This window comes from Eurypyga helias, unplaced genomic scaffold (genome assembly GCF_000690775.1).
Source record: "Eurypyga helias isolate BGI_N326 unplaced genomic scaffold, ASM69077v1 scaffold16222, whole genome shotgun sequence".
NCBI lineage: Eukaryota > Metazoa > Chordata > Aves > Eurypygiformes > Eurypygidae > Eurypyga > Eurypyga helias.
In genome coordinates, this window is record NW_010234229.1 from 47,551 (window position 1) to 73,025 (window position 25,475).

A 25,475-nucleotide genomic window follows, 5' to 3' on the forward strand; every position below is an offset into this window, starting at 1 on the left:
GCCCCTTCAGGTACTAGAAGGTGCTATAAGGTCTCCCTGGAGCCTTCTCTTCTCCAGGCTGAACAAGCCCAACTCTCTCAGCCTGTCCCCATAGCAGAGGTGCTTCAGCCCTATAAAGCTGTACTTAAAAAAACAAACAAACAAACAAAAAAACCCACCACCAAACCATGAAGCTCCTGAAATAATATAAACATTCACATATTTTAAACACTACAAGCATGACTGTTTAAATATATTCTAATAAAACTATACTTGCTTTCAGAAAAATAAATGTTTTGGATGATTCATTCAGTCATAATGGACACAGCCATTCATGCCATAATGACTGCAAGCAAGTCAGTCTTTGCATATATACATACAGATACTCCAGTTTGAGATATTTTAACTTCCCAAAACTTTCCAAAATCCTCTTTATAATGCATTACAACATGGATAATTACACAATGCGATGAAAACTACCAGATGTTAAATTATTGAATATTCCTTAGAAAAGACTTTCAGCTTTGTTTATGGAGCCAGACCTACTGCAAACATCAGGGTGCAAGTTTAGGCATTTTCTTTATAGTTTCCAATTCTATAATTTTTTAAAAATCTAAGCAAGGGAACTACCTGTCCTATCAACATCTTTTGCATCACTAAAAGTTGATGGAAACTAAAGAATTTAATAATATTAACCCACTCCTTTACTTGTGAGGCTTTATAGAGCAGATAACAGGTGTCACCTTTTGCTATCTCTACACTAACTATATTTTTCTATTCATTTTAAATTAAGTATCTACAATACTAATTCTCTATGCTTCTTTCAGCACTCTGTGTATTTCAGTGTCACTGAAAGAGAATAAGCTAACAGAGGTTGTCAAACAGCAGACGTTGACAATAATTCAGCTAAAACTGCTACACACATCACCGTAATTTTTCACCTCATTCATTTAAAGAATTAGGTAGACCTAGCATCTAGGAGGAAAAGAACAAATCTGTTTATGCAGCTTATGAATAATATCAACATTATTTGGTATTCGGTATTCAAAGCCATAAGAGAGATATAGACATTTTTAATTCTGTATATATTTTAAGCCCTCCAACTACTTTAAAAAACAACAAACAACAAAAAAGACCAACTTTGTACTGCTTCTTCAGTCAAAAGAACAAAAGCAAGCCAGCTTTAAAGGAACAATCGTCTAAAACTACTGGTACCAATGCTGTCTTGACAGAAAAAAAGAACCTTGTCCTTTACACAGAGGATCATGACAGCATAAATCCTCTTCTCATTTGAAAGATTAATGTAATTTTGTGTTCTGATTGTCATTCTAAAGTACTCAAGCAGTAATTATTTAAGACTAGAAGTGGAAGGCTACTCACCACAGTCTGGAACACCTCCTCTGAAATCTATTACAACTCCAAATCTTTGGCAATGATGAGCATAATGGGCCAGAGCAGAGCAAAAACAAATATGTCCACATTTGCAGGTGTCTCTTCTGCACTGCTCAAAATAGGGAACAGGACTCAAGTAGGGGTAGCATGGAGCAAAAAGTTCTTTTGTGAGGATGCTACAAGCTTCTGCTGCATAAGAGGCTGTACGAATAACAGATTAAAAACTGTTTCAGTGAGGGAGTTTAAAAAGACTTGGAATAGAAAGTGTCTTCTATCCAATGCAACCACACATGGTTGTATGCTATTGCCATATATATCCACCTTTGACAGCTATACAACTGTATGGAATTCCAGAATTTCTGACTTCCTGTACAGGCCACTTTTTTCTACATTCATGTCCAAACCCATTACCAAGAAAGAAACTACTTTGTGCTGCACACTGTATAAATACGCAAAAGGTGGGATGATGTTGTAGCAGGAGACATGATGACTTTCTAGCACTGCTGAAACTACAGGCAAAACCTTAATCAATATTTTACCTCTGTAGCTTGCCTAAAAGTGTGTAGAGTCCAAAAGAAGAAGTGGCAGGAACTGTGAAACAGATATACCTGATGATCTACAAAGTTCATCATTATTAAAGGATACCTTTTCAGTGGGCAGGACTGGTTATTACTTCACCCGATCCAACTAGGAAAATTGGCACAGATGTAATAAGTAGAAATGGATTTGTCAGTAACAACTGACTTTCACTGCCCACCTGCCTGCAGATGAATATCACATGGATCCATTTGCGAACTATCATGCACAGGAATGCACGCCGATGAAGTTTTCCACGTGTTTCCAAAGAGCTCTGGAGTGCTTTCAGTTACTCCAACTGGAGATCTGTTACAAAACAGAAGTCAGTCACAAAAGATACAGTGAATTTACAGAATGGTCTCAGTTCTACCACCCCCTTCAGCAGAGCTGATGCAAGCTTCCCTTCCACTGTTCCATATTCTCATGCACTCTCCCATAAAGCACTGTCAGCTCAAGTTTCAGGGCTCTTCTTTTTCTTTCAGGCAAATACCCAGGAAGGATAGAAAATCTGCCATTAGATACTTGGTGAGGAAGGACACATCAAAACAGACCAAGTTCCGTTTTCACAGGAGAGAAGGAGGAAGCACCAATGTCCTGAAAGCCTGCACTTTCTTAATTCTGCCTCCTCAATGATATCTGACTAGTTTTTATCTCTTCTCTACCTAGAGTTTCCTGTCTGTTCCTGGGTACCTGACCTTCCAAGGCTCTCTAGTCCCTGCAAGAAAGAGGAAGGAACAGAAATCAAAGGGTCCAGAAAGATAGCTGTAAAAGCAATAGAATAGATACCCATGAGGCCCAGGTTAGCAGACAAGCAGCAGAAGCTGAAAGATAGAAAAGGTTTGATGAGAATAACAAAGGCACATTAATATTGTATAGGGAGAATGATCAAAATCATGTATTTCAACATGGGATGTTGCACTCTAGGGAAAAGATTGCCTTAGGCACACAAGCAGGAGTATTACTTCCAGTAAGGTAGCTGGTGTTGGAGGTATTGAAGACGACACCACTGTCTTTGGCCAGTCTCCCGAATCTCATGTGGATGGGGTGTTTTGTGTACATGTCAAGATGCTTGCACATTATGGTTTGTGTCATGCCTCAGCCCAATTCATAAATTCCTGTAGTTTAAGGGCTTTTTTCACAAATTTCAACTATTAAACAACTTCTCACTTATTTGAGAAGTCCAAAGACTGTCATTGAAAGCACACTACAAAACTTACTTGCTTCAGACAGAAATATTTTTAGTAGTTGTATATAAATAATACCTCTTCACTGTCATCCTGTCTATGTATTTCCTAGTCTAGTTATAAACATTCCAATTATACTTTTTAATCTTTATGATAGAAATTGTTAAAAAAATCCACCAGAATATTTGTGAGTGTGTGTTTTTAAATGGAAATTATGGAAAGTTTTCCCATTTTTCTATTAAACTTCAAAAACTCTAACTGTTTTGACATTAAGTTCTCCTACTCTCATTTTTCTTCATCAAAGAAATACCCTGTTATGCTCTAAATTTATGTTGTCCGTCTGCCACTTCCATTAGGCTGTTCAATCCTCTGGAAACAAATTTGTTCTTTAGTACCTGGAGGAAATATGCTGCAAAAAAGCTGAACAAATAGCAGTCTTGACTGTGGTGTTCAGGCAGCTCTGACCACGTTTCACTGCATCACAACAAAGCGAAGCTCAGGCAACAGCCAATTCCTGTTGCTGGCCTGTCGACACTGAACAATGGAGGCTCTGTCAGAGTGAGCAGATTAGAATTTGCAGCAGAAAACAGAAGTTGGGAAGAGTTAGAGGCTTGCAGGGAGGCAGAAAGTCCCTTATATAGGCCACTCCATATTTTGGACAAAACTTTTCACATAAGCTGACACTTACCACTCATGCAGTTCACTGTAATTTTATATTAAAGTATTTTAAACAAAACCTGGCATAATATCCTATAGCTGAAGTTACAGATTTTCTGTTAGCAAACTAAAACCTACTATCTATCTCACCAACACAAAACTTGAAAATGAATTATTCTTGGTATCTATCCATTCAGCTTCAGTACACACTTGATCTACCACTCTAAGTGTAGATATTCATATAGTGGCAAATAGAAATCTTGCAGCTATTCATACAAAAAGTCATCCTCTGTATTTCCATTGAAGGTTCCACAAAGGCCCACAGTATCATCTTTCCACCGTCCATCAGCTTGAAGGTAAAGTCTCAGTCCTTCTCGGTCATACAGTATCTGTAATCCAATGTGTGTCTTTACTTGAAGAAACACAGAGGAGAGTTTCCGTATTTCAAGTAACTCTGGTAAGTGAAAACAAAGATTGTTGAAAGGCAAAGGAAACCTGCTCGTAATCTGAATTTTGTTGTCTTTGGCATATAAAATTTTTGTGTAAGTTACCATTTTCCTATTAAGGCTCTATTTTCCCCTAAGCATTGATTTCTCTCAAAAGGCTACAATGATTCAGACTTTAAAGAAGAAAACTTACAACGCTTAAAAAATGTATCCAGAGTTCACTGGAATATTCATAAAGGTTAACTAAAAGCAAATCAATTTAAATATACAAACACTGCAGATAACATTGCAGGCTACTTATTTTAGACAATCTAATCCTAACATCAGTAATGTGCTTCCTGTATCAAAGCCTTTTTTGGGAAATTCCCAAAGACCTAAGGCCCCACAAACATCAAATGTACTAATGCATTGTATATAAAGCTCTCATGGAAGCTAACATGGAATCTCACAGAACACAGTCATATATTCATATGTAGAATACTTGGCAATATCTTCCAGAGGGAGTGATTTAAAAATTCATCAAAACATAAAGAAAAAGAAACTTTTGACTGAAAATCCGCAGCTTATCTGTAAGGGGCAAGCGGGCTCCTTTCACTTATATTTACTCAAGTTGCTTATAAAAAGGAAAAAAAATTATTCAATTCAAGAATCAGAGAAAATAATTTCCTCTCAAAAAAGAAGTAACAGTTCTGTAAATTAGAGGGACAGCATTTGGACTTATTAAAGATAGAACATATTCAATCTTAATGTAGGAGACACTAGCCCAATACAGCTACTGTACAGCTCCTAACATTAGTGTTAGAAGTACATCAGCAGTCCATTAGTGAAACATTTCCTACTAATAAAGCAACATTGATATTAACAACATACCCCAACTTCAGTATGTTAGCAATATTGACAGTATCACAACATACAAATATGCCATTAAAATACTGCTCTAGTGCTTGATAGGAGTTATATGCTTCTATATTATTTCTTACCATCTGCATAAGGCAGGTTAATTTTGTACTGGTCATGCACCAAAACATCTCCTGAATGAGTCAGAGTCACTTGCCTCTTGGGGTCCTGCTTAAGAATAAGGCTGATTGATTGGATACATGATCCATCCTGGTTCTACAAGTAAGACCAAAATAAATTTAAAAAAAAAAAGTGTACGTAGGATGAGTGCAGATGAAGCTACAATTAGTGGGGAATCTAAAATTTTCAGTTGTATCTTGCTTATCAGCAGAGTGTATTTGTAAAACATACAGCTTTCAGCTAAGTATTATTCAAAAGAGCATTTAAGTTCATTATGGCTGAGAGAAGTTGTGCAGTATGTTCATAAGTTCTCTGGATAAATATTGATGAAAGAAAGGCAGCATCATGACAGCATACAATATCACAAAATCCAACTGGTCCAACTTGCTTATTGTTACCACCATTGCTTATTCTTTTTTCCATTTCAGTTCTCTAAGTCAAAATGTCATATAAAAAAAACAGGAAAAGGAATACTGCGTTTTGTTCAGGATAAAACATACTCCAAAACATCCTAGATCAGCCTCTCCTCCACTGCAAAACCTTGTATCATTTAAGAGGTATTCAAGAACTATGACAAAAATTGGGTCCCATCACTTCTGGCACACTATTTGTTCATTTTACTCTCATCTTGATTATGCATTTTCAATGTCTCATAATGTTTTATATACCAGATCATAGAAGGGCATGTCTGGCATCACTTGGTCAGAAAGCAGCCTAGGTCTAACTGCAGGAAGTTTCTTATTGTTTGGATTGGGCCCCAAGCTGCAGTCCAGGAGTGCCCAGCAGAGGTGCAGAAGGCTGCATTTTTCAGTCCCACTGCCTACAGTGAAAGTGTAACTGATCACAAAATAGTGAGATGTTTATCTTCACTGCTGAAAGAGGCACTGAACAAGATTTGGTTAAAACATCCCTACCTTTGGACAGTTGCACTAACAGTAAAATTACACTGTGAATAGCACCATTCACAGTGCAAACAGATTAGGATGTTCAGTTCAAAGATTTACACTTTTATCCAACTGACTTTCACTGGAACTTGTCTAATACAGGGCAAATGTTGACCTACTCGTTGAAAATAATTACGAGAGTTGCAAGGGTCTCTGGCCACTACCATGTGGCTTTAACAGATGCTGACCTAGCACAGAGCAGATCAGCTGTCAGTCCTTCAAGTACCATGAACACACAGGTACACACAATGTTGTAGGAGGATTAAAAACTACACTCAGAATTTCCCTGTCTAAATTATAGTGCTACAGTGACCTTTCACCAACAGTTGAAATGATAAAATAAAATGTAAAAATAGCAAATTATAAAAGTAGCTGGACACATTTCATCATCTCAACCAGCCCTCCTGGACTGATTGTGAAGCCAGACATTGTGAAGCCATGCTATTGTAGCTTATCTTGCTGTCTTGCCTCCTTACTAAGAAATTAATTTTCTGTGCATATTATTCAGCAACGGTCGTTCTAAACTATGTCATCAACCTTTAAAGAAGCTGCACATTAAAGAATACAGCTGCTATGCATAGCGGTCCAGAGCCAAGAGAACCCTCCACAGTGTATACATTACTACACAACACTGACAAAAGCTTTATTATTCCTTCATGCTGAAACCAGAGGAGAAATTCTGCCTGACTATTATGCTCTGTTCCAATGAACTGTTTCTTTCACAGCACTGCCCCTGCCAACTTTCAGCAGGTGTTTTCACAGGAATGGCCATTTCTCTCATTAGACAGTTTAAAAAAAAAAAAAAAAAATCTATATTCAGAAGACCTTCTCATCATACGAACTACAAAGCCAGTGAGGTTGTCACCTGAAACTCAGATAAGGTTAAGCTGTGCTGATTATTTGACTGGTTCTCCTTCCAAAAAGTGCTTAAACAAAATTTCGCATCGTTTTGAAATAACCTGTTGCCTGATGACTGTTTATGTCACCAGCTCTAAGGCTCCAGATGACTGGTTTCTTTGTTATTCTGAAAGCTAAAATCTCCCCAGGTATTTTCTTTCTACATTTTTTAATCTGCTTGAATGAGATGGGACTGATAAGTTTTTTTTAAAAAAGCACATAAAATCTCAAACCATCAAGAAATATGAGATTCTGCACTACAAGTCTTTTAGCTTCCCATTTCAATTCATTAATTTTTATAAATGGGAAAAAGATAATGGATGGTGCCTAGGGAACTGTAAAGCAGCTCTTCTGCCAAGTGGCACCAGCTAGCCGATAGTTAGACACTTGAATAGCTGCTCTGAAGCCCCACATTCTTGTGTTATAGTATAAAACCTGTTCTTGCTACCCTCTCCCCTCTTGTACATTGATAATTAAATTAGCAGCACATAGCCCTGGAACATACTACATAAGCCTCTGATCACCCACCTGGCTGTTAATGTTCAAAATGCTTCACTCAAGCCCCTGTAAAAGTCTATACCTGTTAGGGACTGGTCAGGCTAGGTGAAATAGGAAGCCCAACATGTAGTAAAGCCCAAAGAATCTGGTTTTTTTCACCTAAGCATTTTCACATCAAGCAAAATCCTTAAGCCAGGGTGAAGAAGCCACAAAAATTACTGCAAGGGTCTTTGCAGGCTCACCAGTGCTACAGAAAGCCAACGTAGAGTGCAATAAAGCAGTGGTATTCACAACAAAGGAATCCCCTTTGTCAACACTGTTAATTTCTATGCGTCATCACATACTTCAGCTGACATCCTGATACACTTCTGCTAGGAACCATAGAAAAGGTAGTGGGACTTTACTATGGATCCTTGTGGGTCATCCAGTCAGAATATGTATTTGGCCTCCATTCAGCTAAGCTATTTTTCTTACCTCTCAGCTTTTATCACTGAGATGAGAAGGGGACTCCATGCACTCAGTCTCCCATCCCTTACCTGGACTGCAAATAAATCATTTCTATTACAATAAACCTGCCAATGCCACTTTAATATGACTTCCTTCTGCTTAAAGGTCTTCCCTGTCATATAGAGAAATACACTTTAGTGCACAAGGACAAATAGACTTTACTGAAATACGACTTTAGGAAGTGTGGCATGACAACTTATGTGACTATTTTTCTTCCCAAGGCAATCTCTAGTGCATGAACAATATAAGGTCCAGAGAAGAATGAACGCAATCCTTAGTGTAAAAGGACTTACAAAATCATACATTTATTTAGAACACAAAAGAAAACTACTATAATGAAGCGTAAGTAGTGACCTCCACAAAAGTATTAATGCTAAATCTGATTTTATGCAACATAGGTAATTGCAACAATACGGGAGCTAATCATGCTAAGAACTAAACTTAGGGCCTAATATATAGTAGAGGGTCTAGAAATACAGCAAAGAGTCATATTTAAATCTATATACACTTCAGATATCCATACAGTTGCTCCTAGGTAAAAATCGTTACACACTACCATTAGAGACAGAACATAAACCTGGCCAAGATACCAAGTTTAACACCTTGCTCCTACAGTAAGTCCAGTAGCTTAGTAAGTAGGCATCCACAGTAGCATTATGACCCTGATAAAACATGGGTCAAATTCTGCCCTTACATGCATACGTAGAACTCAGTCAGTGAGAAAAGCCTGACTCCAGAAAACAGTTCAACTCAGTCAACCACAATTCTCACACCATCCATGTATGTTTGAAATCTATTCTAACTTGTCTTAACTTCCTCAAAATTACAGGAACTATTGAGACTCTAATAAAAATGAAATGCTGTAGTGAAAATCTTACCAGTGTTCCATACCTCATGTGTACCATGTTACAATACATGCCCGAAATCCACATACACAACACCAAAGGAAAGAATGAGTCTTCAACACAAAGCAGATTAAGTATTTGGTGACTTATGTGAATCAGTAACTTTCAAATATGAAGTAGGAGCACTCTTAGTATCAGCTATATATATGCCTGTTTGGCTGAAATCAGCTGTACAGAATACTAACTTAACAGTAACACAGACACATACATACACCCAAATCCCAGAGAGCTGTCAAAAAAGCTATCCAAAGATCTTAATATCAGCATAAGTCAAATTCAATTTCAAGCTGCGAGAATAAAGCTGAGAGAAAAATCTATACTCAAGGCACAAGAAAGTCATTCTTCCTTCAAGCAGTAGTAATCAGGAGGCTTATTTTGTGCTGGCTTTCGCCCCCACATATGTCAAGTCTTTTATTCCCTGTGACCATAACTGCTGAGTGATCCCTCACTGTCCTTGTCTAACCCAGAATCCTTTGTTTCTATTTCCTCCTCCCCATCCTAACAGAAGAAGGGGTGAGCAAGCCACTGTGTGGTGCCGAGTTGCCAGTTGGGCCTAAACCGCAAAATGCATGAACCACCATATGTTATTAAATGACCTCAAAGAACACTGAATAAGACCCCTAGCATAATCTTTCCTGTTTATCACAAGCAAACACAAGAATTTATGTACATACTTTCTCTGAACTGTTGTTCAACTATTTCATCTTTAAGGAAAATTGTTTCTACTGATTAAAATCAGTATATTCAATTTCAGATAGCTTTCATTTTTTTTAAATACTTTTGCCCCCCATTAATAAACCATTCAGAACGTAAACATTACAAGAAGGACGCAAGCCTTACCTGTCCACAAGGAGCATTCTGCAAAGATATGGTAAACGCTCCAGATGTACGGCTTTTTGCTAGAATGTATTGGCATGTAGCTTGGAAAGTGTATTTGCGCCCATCAAACGTCATGAAATGAATGTCTCCTGAAACTGAGCATTCAGCTGACAAACATAACAAATAATTTATTTAATTATATAGAAAAGAGAGCGTACTCTCAACAGATACTACTGCTGTTGAGTTCATACACTCTGATACATGCTATAATTTATATAATTATACTCATATTATAACCAAGTACTAGGAACACGGTTGGGAACTGAACCTTATCCTTGCTTTTGTTATGGAGCTCTTACCTGATGGCAGGCTCTGATACCCAAATAACTTGTCCCCCAGAAGGAAATAATATGTGTGATCCTTGAAATTTGTGTATTTAATTTATAACTCGAAAAACTGATCTGCAGTTTTTAGAGATTGGGGCAGGGGAGGGGAAGAGAAGTTATCCTGCCATAGGTCTGTCAAGTAAAAATTGCAGAGGAAACTTTAATTGAATTATAAGAATGACCAGGTAGTGCCATCGACCAGAGACATTAGAGTGATGTACAAGGAAATATATTAACACACTGAACTGAAAGGCAGATGCCTGCTATTCAGATCATTTTAATATTTAATCTACTTGTAGATTAAAACCTATACTTGTAGATAGAAGTAAAAATCTGTACTTGCACATAGAAGTAAAAATACTAATTATACAGAGGAATATAACATTAAGATCTAATAGTAATATTTTACCCCAAGTCAAAATTCAATTATTAAAAAAGTTAATTATTCAAGACTTTCACATACCTGGACATGTAAGATTTGTACAAATCCACTTTCCTCCAATGCAAGTGCTGAAATAAAACCAAAACCATTTCATACCTTTTTTTTTTAAATTGTAAAGTATATATGGCTATCCCTCAGTTCTCCCTGGATTCCTTCTCTACGAAATAAGCACCAAGTGTCTCAAGTCTCATAAAAAGGTGCCACAGTGCTATCACAGTCACTAAAATGTCTGTAAGTTGTGGCAAGAGCTTGTCACAAGGGCACAATCAGGTAAAATTTCGTCCATGCATCCAGTAACACTTTTCTTTCTTTTTAGCTCCTTGATAACCATTATAAAAGTGGAGGACGGTTAAAATTGAGAATAAATTTAATCTTATTACTTAAAACTGTTGGGGGAAAAAGAAGTTGCACATCTGCAAGCTCATCATCTTCTTCAGTTAAGATGATGCAATAAAAGGCATTACCTCTTCCTACAAACTCTTCAAGTGTATAAAATTAACTTTGAAGTTCCCAAAACAGATAACATTAAGCTCTTTGTGTTCAAGTGTGACAACACAAAGGAGAAAAAATAAAGACAAAGTAATTATCTTGTTAAGATTTAAATTCTAGATTCCTTTTAGTTTGAGGCAGAGTTCAAGGTGAAGAGAGTACTAAACATTACAGTATTCTCTGCAATATCTCTTATTTATTTTTCTTCACACATTAATAGCTCTATAATTTCTTCTATCTTTCCCTTCATTGCAAAACATATGTGGAACAAAAGCTTTTGTATGTAGGCACAGTGAGGACTTAACTTCATTAATTTTTTCTAACTGATATGGGCCTTAAAGAATTTGTCTCTCATGACCATGAAAGGATTAAGACCACATCCTAAAAAGTATGACTACTAACCAGTTATTGCATTCCTCATAAACAACCGAGCCCATTTCAAAGAAACTTCCATGGTAGTCACAAGGACAATCCATAGGCTTGACACATAGTTCCTTTTCATAAATTAAGCCTAGAAGAAATGAAACAGGAAAAAAGTGAAATACCTGTACAAATGGCTGATGGAGCACTAACAAGTATACCAAAGAACAACACAAATGGTCACACGTGATAATAAAATTCCAGACTCTTTCATAGTCACTTTTGCAGAACAAGTGCACATTTGAATTCTACTAAATAAATTAAATTACACAGACCACGGCATAACTTTCTCTGTGTCTTTTAAATAGAATTACATACCCAAGAGAAGCCAGTAACAAGAAGAAAACTGGACAACAAATTATATTTTGGTCATAATTGTAAAGTTTTGATCTAGGCCACATCAGTAAATACCTCACTTTCCAGAACCATACAACATTAAGAACATTGGTATCAAAACCTGTTTCAGGCCACATAAATGACTTTTAGTCATGTCATGTTTTTGACCTTTCCTAAGCATTTGATCTTGCAGACATGTTTCAGGGGGAGGGGAAAAAAAAAACCCAACAAACCCAAACCAAAAAAACCACACAACCCAAAACAAAAAAACCCACCAAAAACCAAAACTACAACAAATCCCAAACACCAAACACAAGCACCCAAAAAAGATAAAATAAAAACAGACAAACTGAAAGCACTAACAAAAGAGTCCACCAAAATAAACTCCCCCCAAAAAAAACGAAAGTGCAGCAACCACCAGAATCAGGAGGATGGTTGAGCTGTCAACAACAGCGCAAAACTGATTTTTCACTGAAATTGTGGAGATCTATGACTAGAAGGTAGATCTGTGCTGAAACTTATTCCCGCTTGTGGGAGGAAAAGGCTTTTGTCAGTTAGGAGAAAAACAAGGTCATTCATCTACGCTCTGTTGGTACTGCATGTATACAGAGGTCCTGTGAATGCCTTAATCTAGCCAGGCCATAGAGGGATGTAAACTTCCTGGAGAAGGACCTGAAAGTTATATGGAACAAAATAATACATATTTGAGACGCAACACTTACCATCTGGACAGTAGCAACCATCAATGCAGGAAAGCTCACTGTCGATGCACTGGGATTGTTGATGACATGAAACAGGGCAGCAGTTGATGCACTCATTGTAGGTGAAGGGCTCAGCACACGTAATCACTGAAACAAAGAAACAGGTGGAGAAATGAAAAAGGGATTCTTTAAGGAAAGTACTTTCTGGGCAGTCCATTGGTATCTGTTGTCTAGCTCAATGGAACAATGGCTTTCCTAACACACACAGAGAACATACACATGCTGTCCATGAGAAGGAATAATCTTAAATTACATCAAGAGAGACTGAGGGAAACTTTCTTACAGCAAAAATATTTAGATACTCACACCAGCATAGGAAACGGTAGAACACCTGTTAACAAACATTTTTGGAAACACAGGGAAAATCTTCTGTCATGAATGACAAAATAGTTTTGGTCCTGTGTTCCAGACAAGCATGCAAATTGGACGATCGCTTTCAAACTTACTTTCTGTGACTTCTAAGATGAAGACTTATGCAAGTGTAATTAAAATCTATTTTTAATGCTCATGACACACATTTTATGTATCAGAATGCCATGAAGACTTTGACAATATTTGAAAGAGTAGCTCTATGAAAAAAAGAAAATGCTTATTCATCTTAAAGAACCTCTGATGTAAGGTTCTTAAAACACACTCTAATAACCTTAGAACTTCAAAAGTATTCAGTACAAATTACATGTATAAAAAGAAATTCCATTGCATGTATGTAGCCTTGAAGTAAGTCCCAAGCTGTGCTTTCATTGAGAACTGAGCTCAAAATAGGAAGTGACAAAGAAGTACAAGTATGAAGACCACTTTTTCCAAAATACAACTAGTAAGCAGTATTGCCAAGTACGAAAGCATCTGCATACCACACGGCTGAAAGTGCGTTCGCCATCCATGAAGTGGCTTTCCAGCTTGGGCGCACGCTCTGGCATATTCAGTTAATGCTCGACACCACGTTGCATTATCAACTGCTGACCTTACACAAATAAAAATTAACATGTTATTTTCTACCTACACCCAAACATGCAATCATAACCTCATGAACACACCTGTATTGCATACAACCACGTTGTTTCAAACTATTTTAATAATGTTCTAAAGTACTGTGTTATTTTGACTAGGTTAAAAGTCTTAAATGTCACTCTTGAAGACAAGTCATCAATATATTTGAGACCTGACACTAACTTCCAGAATAAATCCATGAAAGCCAGAGATACAGCAGTATAAACAGACCTGAAAAAAGGTCTTAGTTTCCGTTTCTTGTACCATGGTGAATGCACTTATGAAAATCTTACCATTTTATCCTTGTGAGTTTTCTGAAGGATGTTATTCCTTTTGTAAAAAGTACCTTCTCTAATCCTGCCTGTTATTTTAACTAGTCAAAACTCCTTGGATAAGGAGCACAGCAGGTTGTGAAATCATAGCATTAATTCAAATAGTAATCAAATTCCTCTTTTCATTGAATTAACATACGGCTTGTGAATGCCAGACTGACCTATTCACTATTATTTTTCATCAAGGCTAAAAATACTAATGATGATGCACAGTCAGAATCAAAATAGATGCCATATTCAAGGAAAGATACACTGACAAATTATGAAGATATCTGGGCCTGATTTTGGTCATGCTTATACCAAAAAAATCAGATCAACTCCACAAAAATTTCTAACAGTAAATTTGTAACAAGTGAGAAAAGCAACAGAATAAAAGTGTGTTAGATAAAAAAACTGATACACAGAAAGACACTCAGTTCCGTTAAGATTTACAACTCGTTCTCATGACAGAAAGACAAAGTTCTCTATAATATCTTTAGAATTACCCAAAAAAATTCACTTACATGCAGAGATCATTGGTGCAGCTTGCCATAAAAGAAACAGGACTCACATATTCATGACATTGTTCAAATGGGGGATGTAACAGGATATTGCACATAGTGTACGTCTTCTGAAATGAATGAGAGAAATGTTGTGAAAAGAAGGTTTTCAAAAATAAACCTAAGCTCAGGAAACTCAGACATCTCAGTCTGTGACTAGAAATCACTTCCCTCTCATCAACTAGTAGCAGTGGCTAGCAACATATCGCTCTTCATGACAGAGTATTCATGGAATCTTTTATCCAAAGTCATACCATGGTAGTAAAATATATTCCTTCCTCAAGAAAGGCACAGACCATTTTGCAGCTAAGCCTAGATGACCCGAAATGGTCTTCATTTTAGTTAAATTACACAGTAAAAGGCAACAGAAAAAACATGCTTGTCAGCTTTAGTTTCACAGCACTTCATTTCAGGGTTATATCTTTAAAGTATTACTTAAAAGGAAAAGCTGCTACACTGTGACGGCCACGAGAAACAAAAATTCATTTTTAAACACTGGCAAGTTAACCATGCTCTCATTCCGGTTTTGCCTGACTGCTTCTTTCTATCATTCCGAAGGGAAGGAATGGGAACCAGCTCTAGAATGCATCCCTACTTTACAACTTTTCACTCATTTAGCCCCAGATTCAAACACTTCTATTGGCTGCTATCAATATATCATTTGAAAAGATCAAGAATTAAATTATAAACTTGTACAGAAGAAAAGTAGGGGGGAAAGGAGAGGGCAAGAGAAGCTCTGCAGCAGCAACCATTTTATTCCACCTCTCCAAAGAAGAATTGAGAGTATTTCCAGTCTCCTTCAAAGCATGAAGTCAAATTCTCACTCTAATTAGAATCAGAAACTACTGTAATAATCCTTCTGAATGATCCAAACCTGTAGAGATTCATGGCTTTGTGTCAGGCAGGGTGGTTCATTGAGAAGAGATTTATCCCAATTGGGTGTTCCTTGTGGAGGGTTTTCCTGCCAACTCTCTACGAATTCTCTTACATCATCTGTTAGTTTTCCTAAACAAGACACACAGAGTCACACAGTGACTTGGAAGAACAGCATTTCTATAGGATTTCCCAGGGAAACATCTCAATCATCAAAACACCACATTAAGCAGAGTGCGCCAAACCCTTCCTACAACTAAATGAATCAACTGTTAAGCTGAAGACAATCTAGTCCTTTTCAGAAACTAAAATACTCTTAAAAGAGACTACAGTAGGAAGGCTTTCGAATGGCAGAGAGCAGCTTATTCATGTGATTGAGCAAGGAAGGGCTTTCAGGAGTAGCTTTATGGACTGCCTGCTGCAGTCCTTGAATGGAAGAAAGGAAAGAAGCTGTAATAAACTGTATATATGTAGGCCTATGCTGTTGCTTTATACAAAACTCCCACCAGAAAGTCTAAAACTTAAGAAAAATGAGGCATTTCTGGATCACTGCAAGGGCACAAAATGACTGCATAAATTAAACCAAGCAAAGGTGTGACTTTTTCACATAATTAGAAATGGCCACACTAGTTTTAACTAGCTAAGAAAGGTATTAAGCATCATAGACAAATGGTGACATTGATTACTCTTTGGATTACCCACTAATGCATATCTTGCCATATCTTTATTACTAGTGCTCCCCAAGCTAATTGGATAAAGCTAGTATGCAGTGCCTCAATGAGTGCTTTATGTGACTGAGATATCCTGAGAAAGGTGAGAGAGTAGAGTAAAGTCTCTGAAGGCAATCAGGACAACCATCTATTGATCTTGGTATTATTTCAAGCATTTTCAGTGAGCAAACTACTCAGTGGGGTAAGAGCTGATATTAGTGCAGGGCTGAAACTTTCTAAAATTGAGTAACACATCTAAACAACGGAGGAAACCTACTACTTATTATAATCTGAGCTTTGAAGTAGTACTCTGCAGAAATACCCCCCTTTTAAACAGGAGGAGCAAAGAGTTAAACAGCCCAAAGCAATATTTCCAAAAGGTTTTATTACCTAACTTGAGACACCTTTCAAGTGATCTGATTTTTTTTCCCCCTATTTCTTTTTATTTTATAGAGGTCTTTACTCAGGCTTTATTGAAAGCCAAGACTCTTGGAAGTATCTGAAGTTGGTATCTAAGGATCATTAGTCATGTCTGAAAACGTTAGCATAAACGAAACACCAGATCAAACAAGATTTGGCAGTCTTTATAGATTCAATTTACTAATTAAAATTACCAATTTATTTCCAATAGCAATATGCCAGGCTTCCGCAAGCTCCTATATAAAAATTGCTGAGGGCAGTGAACATTAAAAAACTTATTTTACCTTTCAAGACCAGTGAAATTGAAGTACAAATACCACTGTAGATAATGAAGACAGCTTTTTGTTATGCTTTTCAGAGATCTTCCTCCCTAGAGCCCCATCTATATTGAAGCTGTCCCTCCTCACTAACGTAATCATCTACCAGAAATATTTCCATATCATGTTTTCCATTTCAGAACTTGCCCATCTTATATTAGCATTACAAATAAAAACTAAAAAAAGTAACATATAGTTCACCTGAAAAAAAACACTGTATTAACAGATGAGGAAGTATTTTAAATACTCACCATAACTAGTTTCAAGATCATCCTGGAGGATAGCATTATTGTTTCCACAAAGCCCACTTGTTTTGCCCAAGTACTCTGGTGTCATTTTGATATACACTGCAGATGTACCATCCCAAGCCAGAGTAAAGGCATACTGGTGCCTGACTACGAAGTATCCAGCTAGCTTCTGGATGTGTAAGTTTCCAACAATATAAGGTAACTGTACTCTGAGAAATGAGACAGAATCAAGAACAACTTCACTTGATTGGGTATCACTATTAAAAATAAGTTACTTGCTGATTTAATGACTTCCTCATACATCTGAAAAACCCCGATATAAATATTAAGTCCACTAAAAAAGATGAAATTGCAAATAAGAACAAAAATAAAAGGATCAAGGTCAACGGTTATGCTTCTTAATATTATCTACCACTCAGATATCACCATCCTCGGACATGACTTCGTAGATGGGGAATAATCACTACAACTCTGGTCTGGATAGGTTTTTTTAAGCTACCAGCAAATAAGTGATAATGTTCACAACTGTTATTAAATCAGTATCATGAGATTAGTTTCAGTGTATCTACAGCAGCAGAAACATGAGTGCAATTACCCAAATCCTTTATAGGTGACTTCACTGCTCATCTCTATCGGTTCATCTCCAGAAAAGAATAAACTAATGGACCTTTTGCAGGAGTACGGAGAAGAATGGCACTCAGGATCATTATTCACCTGCCAAATAAAATTACTAGTGTCAAAGTTAAGATATTAATCAAACTCTTCATAATAAGCATTACACAACTAATAGTCCCAATCCCACACTCAGCCTGTGAGCAAGTAGTTTGGTCCCATTTTTCCCCAAAAACCTGAAAAAAATTATCACTCTATTCAGAGCAGTCTTTCCTCAGCAGCAGCAAGTTTTGGAAGTCCACACATCAGTTTCCTTCCAGCTATTTACATTTTGTGCTATAGTAACCAGTAGCCCATATTACATTAGGATTACATTCTAGAAGCCCACACTATAGTCATAAGTTATTTTTAATCTCTAAATATTAATGCATTATTAGCAAGCTAAACAGCTAAAAGGAATGTAGAAGCGCAGTCCCCTACCTGTATGGAAAAACTCTGTTCATCTAATTCAGTATGTCTCACAAGCACATATGCGGATTTCCCAGAAAAATAGTAATAGAGTCCATCAAAAGTTTCGAAATTATACTGACCCCATGTTCTGCATATATGATCTCTTTCAGCACCTGTATTATGCACTAACAAAAAGAGAGTCACTTGAGAAGTACCACTGGTTACTTGATTCTATCTGTAGTTGAGATCTACGTACATATGCTAGGAAGTATCAGCACAGAAAACAGAGGAAAAAATACTACGGCATGAAGAAACCTTTAGGCAAAGGGTAGTCATTCTTGTAGTTGCGGTAACTCGAGTAAAATCCCAGGAACCCAGTTAGTTTTCTCTCTTTACACACCTGTCTGACATCTTGGTCCAGTTGCGTTAAACCGACTGCAGTTGCACAGTTCCCTGTAGACACACTCACCTCCATTAAAACATGCAAACGAATCTGAGTGGAAAAAATAAGGCATGTTAAAAATCAATTATGATAATTTGCAATATTAAGACCCAGTTCCATCACCAATAGAACTCCATAAAGGACAGAAGATGCTGGCTTAGCATTTCAATGTCCAGGTCCATGTCCAGGAGAATCCACAAGCCTCTACAAACAGGAAACATACTGCAAAACTTCACCTCAAAAAATGTAACCAGATGAAGAAAACCTACTGAACATTTAGAGAAGTCAAACTGAACTGGCTGTGACATCTGTTTTCAGTACCCTAATCAATGAGTAGAGGAAGTGAACAAGCATTACACAACAGCAAAGGCCAGTGCCTATATCCTTTACATAAAGGACTGCTGGCCAGAATGAGTTCAATGTAAAAACTGACGCAAGCACCAGGTAGAAGAGTCCCCACTTACTCAGACTAAGCCATCTCATTTACATTCTCACAATGACCAATCTTGTCACTAATGTAAAAGCCTTATTCCTCTTGTCAAGAGAGGCAGACATTGATCTCTTTCATCTTGAGTGTTGCAAGACCCATGTAATCAGAGCTCAGGTCTGTTCTTTGCTTCTCTAAGATTATGCCCTATTGCCTGTCCAGTTACAATAATCTGCAATTAGACTGCAAGTCATGTTCCTCTTTGCGGTAGAGGAAGTCAGGCCCCTTTTGATGTTTCAAGTTGAATGATTCCCCTTTAAGCGTGGCTCAGGTAACCTGCTTCAAGCCACATTTATTCAGATTGTGCACAGCATCAGCTGATCTGTGAACCCTTGTTGTCACTGGGAAGTATCTCCCTTGCTCCCTTTTAGAAAGCCAAGTCAGTCAAATTTGAATTGGAAGTCAAATAACTCAATGATGAGCGTTTTCCTATTTATGAAGTTGTCATCTGACAGTGCATGTATGATTCTAAGAAAACATAATAAACATAGCCCTTGTATTTGCTTATTTCCCTTTTTACATCACTGTAGCATCTTTCCTTCTACTACATAGAAGAGGTCTGTATGCAAAGATTAGTTATCACTAACCAGGTAATGAGAGGAATACAGTGTTGATTCAAATCATATGGAGTAATCCTACTACTGCAAACAATGCAGCCTCCTTTAATCATCCAGTTCTGCTCTATTAACACAGAAATATTTCTTTGGGTATCCAGAATAAACATCCTATAAAAAAGGGTTCAGTCTGATCTTTGTCATTGAAGGAATGTCGTCCCTAAATAAGCTATCCCATATGATCATATCATAAGTTTAGGGGTCTCCTAGGGGCATGAGAAACATTGTAACACCTGCAGAAAAGGAATGACCATCAAAACTAAGCAAAGGTTAAAATTAGGAAAGGTTATGGAAGAATATAGTGTCCTGCATTTACTTGAAAGCAACCTCTATGAAAAAGTTCTTAGCTCTTCCTTTTCCTTTGACATTACGCCAGTTGAGTGCATTTGGCCTGGAATCTGAAACTGGTGAGACTTTTCCAGTAGAAAGTGGTAGGCCTAAGTAACATGACTCAACTCGCATAAGTAATAACGCGATTTCTAACCAGCGATGCCATTACAACCTGCAAGTCACGCTGATAATATAACCATTGTTGCCATGAAGCAACTTGTCTCAAATTCCTTCTTTACTGAACAGGGTGAAGACTTGAGATCATCTTATAACGCAGGTTTGAATTCCCTGCTCCTTTCGTTACTTAAATATTCTAACCATCTGGTAAACACTGAATAGGCTGCAACCCCACTCAATATGTGGATAGTGTTATTTTAGACCCTTGGGCACCTGGACTTCCATTTAGTTCATCCCCCTTCTTAATTCTTCAGTGTCAAGCAGCAAGAACCTTCAGGCCAGAACTGGCACCCTATAAGCAGCAGCAGAACCTCATGCCCATCATTTATCACAGCCCTTGGAAAAGTGAGACTGTAATCCAGCCTATTTGCATTTTATTGCAAGGATTTCTGGAGATGTGCCCAGGATTCATAGAGGTGATTACTGCTATTGGTCCCTGGAAAGAGATGTTTTAATAGCATCATATGGAGCTGACAAGAGGAAGTACCAAAATCCAGTTTGAAATACAGCAACTCTGGTTGACCTGTCAAGTTGGAGACATCTGGGGTCCAAGTACAAGTTCTAGCAGTTTCATATGATAACTGTTCAAAAGCATCATGCACCTTCATCAAAATAAGCATTTTATTTTGAATCATTTTAATCCTTCAACACTACAAGCCTTCCAGCTAGGTGCAGAATTTCTGCTAGGGTGGGTCTCTTGAAGTCAGCACACACACTGTAATGGACAAGTATCTTCTACAGTAACAGTGACTTTAAACTTTGAAGACTCATGCCTGCTACAGCATCTCAACACAGAAAATTTGAAACGTTTAACCTCTGAGGAATCTTCAGCAGTGGTTTGAAACTTACTTCCAGAGTTTGTCTTGCTTGTGTGTTGGGTTTGTGCAGTGGAGTTTTCTGGTAGCAGGGGAGGGGCTACAGGGGTGGCTCATGTACAAAGCTACTAGGAGCCTCCCCAGCTCCAAGTCAGACTCACCTCTGGCCAAGGCCAAGCAGATCAGCGACAGTGGTAGCACCTTTTGGGTAACATATTTAAGAGGGAACAGAAAATGCTGCAGTGCAGTGGGATGTGAGAGTAACGACAAGGCAAACACCAAGGTCAGTACAGAAAGTCAGGGGAGGAGATGTGCCAGAGCAGACGCACAGGAGAGGGCAGGCTGTGCCCCTGAGGCCATGGAGGGTCACAGTGGGGCAGAGACCCTCCCCTGCAGCCTGAAGAGAGCCCCACGCCAGAGCCCCTGACTCTGTGGGAAGCCCATGCTCCTGCAGCAGGCTGCTCCTGAAGGACTGTAACCCATGGAAGGGGCCCACACTTGCGCAGTTCCTGAAGAACTGCAGCCCGTGGGAAGGACTCACTTCAGAGAAGATGGTGGAGGACTGTCCCCTGTGGGAGGGACCCCATGCTGGAGCAGGGGCAGAGTATGAGGATCCTCTGCTGAGGAGGAAGGAGCCAGCAGAGACAATGTGTGATGGATTGACCACAATCCCCATTCCCCATCCCCCTGTGCCACTGGAGGAGAGGAGGTAGAGAAGTTGAGAGCAAAGCTGAGCTTGGGAAGAAGTGAAGGGTGGGGAGGAACATGTTTTTAAGATCTGGTTTTGTCTCTGATTATCCTACTCTAATCTGATTGGCAACAAATTAAATTGATTTCCCTCCCCTTCCCCCCCTCAGCCCCAAGTCAAGTCTATTTTGCCCATGACCATAACTGGTGAGTTATCTGTCCCTGACCTTGTTCAACCCAGGAGTCTTTTCTTGTATTTTCTCTTCCCCATCCCACCAGGGTAGGAGTGAGGGAGCAGCTGCGTGGTGCTGAGTTGCCACCTGGGCCTAAACCACAACTTCCTGTCACAGGCTATTATTATGTTTTAACTCTGGAATCTTTTTGTTTGGGTGGGTTGGTATTGGTTTATTTGTTTGGTTGTTTTTTTGGTTCTTGCTGGTTTTGTTTTGGTTTTAACCTGCATGAAAAACAGATTTGTGTTTAAGGAAGCTAAATTTAACTGTTATGTCAACTACATGTTAACTGCTTTCAATGATTCTAAAACATTTCAAAACTCAAATCGTGCATTTCCTGGATACAAGAAACTAACACAAGAATCTCTCTCTTGGTGTTTACTTTTACTATACCAGCATTTTAATTCCATTGACAGATGACGCTACACTGCTTTCAGCTGACAATACGACACAAAAGGTAGACATCTATTGCACAATAAATCATGAACCCATTATACAAAGATTCTAGATCAAACATGTTTGTTTATCTATATATACAGAGTTATAGGAAACAAGAAATAAGTGTTATTGCAACAAGAATTGATCATAATAGAATGAAATACAAGTCTTTTATAATCATAGTTTTCTAAGTATGTTGCATAACAATTTTCTTAGAACCATCACTGCACTGTAGAAAGAAGATAGGTTATCTTGATGGTTTAAACAGAAAAAGCTTTATTATTTCATATACCCCCAGATGGTACAAATACCAGTCCATGGGCAGAGCTATAGCAGCTTGCATCTCTCTTCAAATAGGAAGGGCTAAAATGAAACTATTGTTCTAAGCATTTAGAGCATGTTACCGAAACTTTTACAAGGCAGATCAGGTTGTTCTTTTGTTTTGTTTTTAGCATGTCTTTTGGACACAGACAACAATGGATTCCATTTCCCTCACAGAGTTCACTGGGATTTAAAAAAGAAACTTCCAAGTCTAGGTATTCAACTGTTTAAAGGATTTAATAATCCTGATTTTATTTGCCTTCAAGTATGGCCAGTCATCAATAATTTTCAAATCCTGTCTTCAACAACACTGTCTTGCCAAAGCAAGTATATCAGAAATGGAAAATCTTATGAAATATTTTTGCCCCATAGAAATAAGAGTTAGAAACCAGGAAGTTTATTGTATTATATCTGCAGAGGGCAATGAAACCTAATTCTTGCCATAACTCAATCCTCCTTTAAAAGCTTAAATAAAAACTATTACCTATGGACCTCTCTAGTATATGGAAAGACATGTGATAAGTTAGCATGAGATACTTGCTACCCATTTCATTCTCCCGCCTCCCAGATTTATTCTTCCCTTTCTTAAATATTAGGCCTATTTAGGAAGCAGTAAACTTGCACATAAACCCCTTTCAATAGTTCTGTTAAAATAGCACAATGCATCTTAAGGGTTTGTTTGGTGGTGGTTTTTTGGTTTGGGTTGTTTTTTTCTCCACAGAATGGTAGGAGTTGGAAGGGACCTCTAGAGATCATGTAGTCGAACCCACCTGCTAAAGCAGTATCACCTACAGCAGATCACACAGGAACAAGTCCAGGCGGCTTTGGAAAGTCTCCAGAGAAGGAGACTCCACCAACTCTCTGGGCAGCCTGTTCACTGTGAGGGTGACAGAGCACTGAAGAAGGGTTTCCTCATGGTCAGGTTGAACTTTGTTTTCCAGTTTATGGCCATTGCCCCTAGTCCCGTCACTGGGCACCACTGAGAAGAGCCTGGCCCCATCCTCCTGACACCCACCCTTGAGATATTGATAAGCATTGATAAGATTCCCCCCTCAGCCTCCTCCTCTACAGGCTGAACAGACCCAGCTCTCTCAGCCTTTCTAGCTGGTCGCTCTGAAGCAGATAATGAAATCCACTAGTCCCATTGTCTTGGTTTACCCAAAGGAACTTTCGCTTGGCAAAAAATAAGGCCAGAGTACCAAATAATTATGACAACAAATTTCTCCACACAATTTGCGCTTCTCTTTGGAAGCAGTTTTGTTCAGTAAAAAAAAAACCTAAGAAAATAACTACTTCTTTGTCAACAAGGTGGTAAAACCCTCAAAAGCAGAGAGAGTTTTACTGGTATGGACTACTATATTTGCAGAGCAATTTTATTATACACAATACATACATATTTTTCATATACTAGAGAGGTTTGTAGGTAATAGCTTTTATTTAAGTAATATTGTGCTTCTCTAGATCTTTTTATTATTCCTCCACATTTAGATACAAACTTTTCAAAAGCTTCTGGAAACGGTATGTCTTTAATTAAAAACTGTGGTAGAAGACACAACCCTAATCATGACTGGTAATAGTCCAGTCCACACAACAGTCTTGCATTTTGTGCAATAAAGCTTGGGAACGCAAACACAGATTATTCTCTATTAGTTAGGTCCCACATCCAATGCAACCAATCACGCTGACTGAAGAGAAACTAGAGGCTTTGCATCACTAGCTAAAACTACTTCAAACTACTTTGCCTCATGTTTCTCCTTCGTACAGACAAGCATGACAGAGCCCCTACAGAAGAGCTAACAGAGGATCATTACCCTTCAGCAAAGGGATTTAAGTGTGTACACTGCTGAAAATAAGATAAACACAAAAATCCAAGATGCAAATTCCTAAAGCAAATACTGACCACTGCAAGCTGGTGACTATCTCATCCTGCTAACCCATAGATTATACGTACAAAAGGTATCCATAGACTACCTCAGCAAAAAAGTACCAAATGAAAAACCTTCAAGAACAGAAGACATACAGGACAGGCAATTTAATGCAGTCTAGATAGCAATCCACTTCCTTAGCTATATTACTACAAAAGCAGATTACCCAGATGAAAGTTCTTTGTTAGAAAAACTGTAGTTAGAGACAGTCATTCAAATGATCTCACCAGAATCAGGAGCAAACTTAAAGCTAGGCCAAACCGCATAATAAACTGTCTTTCTCCTATAGTCCTTTGATACCAACAAAGACAGACCCCCATCCTTACCCTGAAGGCCTGTATTAGTAATTTTAGGGTTTGTTCTTCATAAAAATAATTAAATTGTCCAGAATATAATGGAAAACTGAAGTTATTTCATGTAAAAACACTAATAACTTACTAGATGGTCCACATTTCATGCTGTGAAGTCTCCTGTTCCAAGATACAGATATCGTAGTGGTTGAAACATTATAAACAGCCATTCCAGACTCCTTTCAGAAAGAACAAAGAAAGCAGCAGCTGTAACCAAGACACCAAAAATGTCTTCACAGTCTATGAGAAAATTTACCATTTTTAGTAAGCTCACTGCTTCATACTAGCTTACTAAAAAGTTATCAAAACACACCATTGCAAAGAAAAAGTTCAGTCATTCTACTCAAGACTCTAGTAAAGGAGCAAAGTACATGATGCCTGAAGGCAGCAGGTAGATTTTAAATCACTTAAGCCAAAATGCCTAAAACTGTATATCCAAACATTGTCCTCTGTGCCCTTCCTTCTCCATACTCCTTTCAGTTACAGCCTCTATACTATCATCTGTATTAAACA

At 38.0% G+C, this 25,475-nt stretch overlaps 1 protein-coding gene across 1 annotated transcript in view; it reads right to left on the reverse strand.

Annotated features, from left to right (window-relative positions):
• Window positions 1-25,132, reverse strand: part of LOC104517367 (otogelin-like) — a gene marked incomplete at its 3' end in the record, with an annotated part of 71,985 nt that extends 46,853 nt beyond the window's left edge. The window contains exons 1-16 of the mRNA XM_010162002.1: window positions 25,051-25,132; window positions 18,544-18,636; window positions 18,174-18,328; window positions 17,677-17,795; window positions 17,085-17,290; window positions 15,388-15,518; window positions 14,478-14,584; window positions 13,507-13,616; window positions 12,617-12,742; window positions 11,541-11,649; window positions 10,671-10,717; window positions 9,843-9,988; window positions 5,215-5,347; window positions 4,065-4,242; window positions 2,129-2,253; window positions 1,360-1,572 (exon numbers count right to left, since the gene is read on the reverse strand). Of these exons, the coding sequence (XP_010160304.1) occupies window positions 1,360-1,572; window positions 2,129-2,253; window positions 4,065-4,242; window positions 5,215-5,347; window positions 9,843-9,988; window positions 10,671-10,717; window positions 11,541-11,649; window positions 12,617-12,742; window positions 13,507-13,616; window positions 14,478-14,584; window positions 15,388-15,518; window positions 17,085-17,290; window positions 17,677-17,795; window positions 18,174-18,328; window positions 18,544-18,636; window positions 25,051-25,132 (2,080 nt within the window). The remainder of the gene's footprint in view (window positions 1-1,359; window positions 1,573-2,128; window positions 2,254-4,064; window positions 4,243-5,214; window positions 5,348-9,842; window positions 9,989-10,670; window positions 10,718-11,540; window positions 11,650-12,616; window positions 12,743-13,506; window positions 13,617-14,477; window positions 14,585-15,387; window positions 15,519-17,084; window positions 17,291-17,676; window positions 17,796-18,173; window positions 18,329-18,543; window positions 18,637-25,050) is intronic.
• Between the last annotated feature and the right edge of the window lie 343 nt (window positions 25,133-25,475).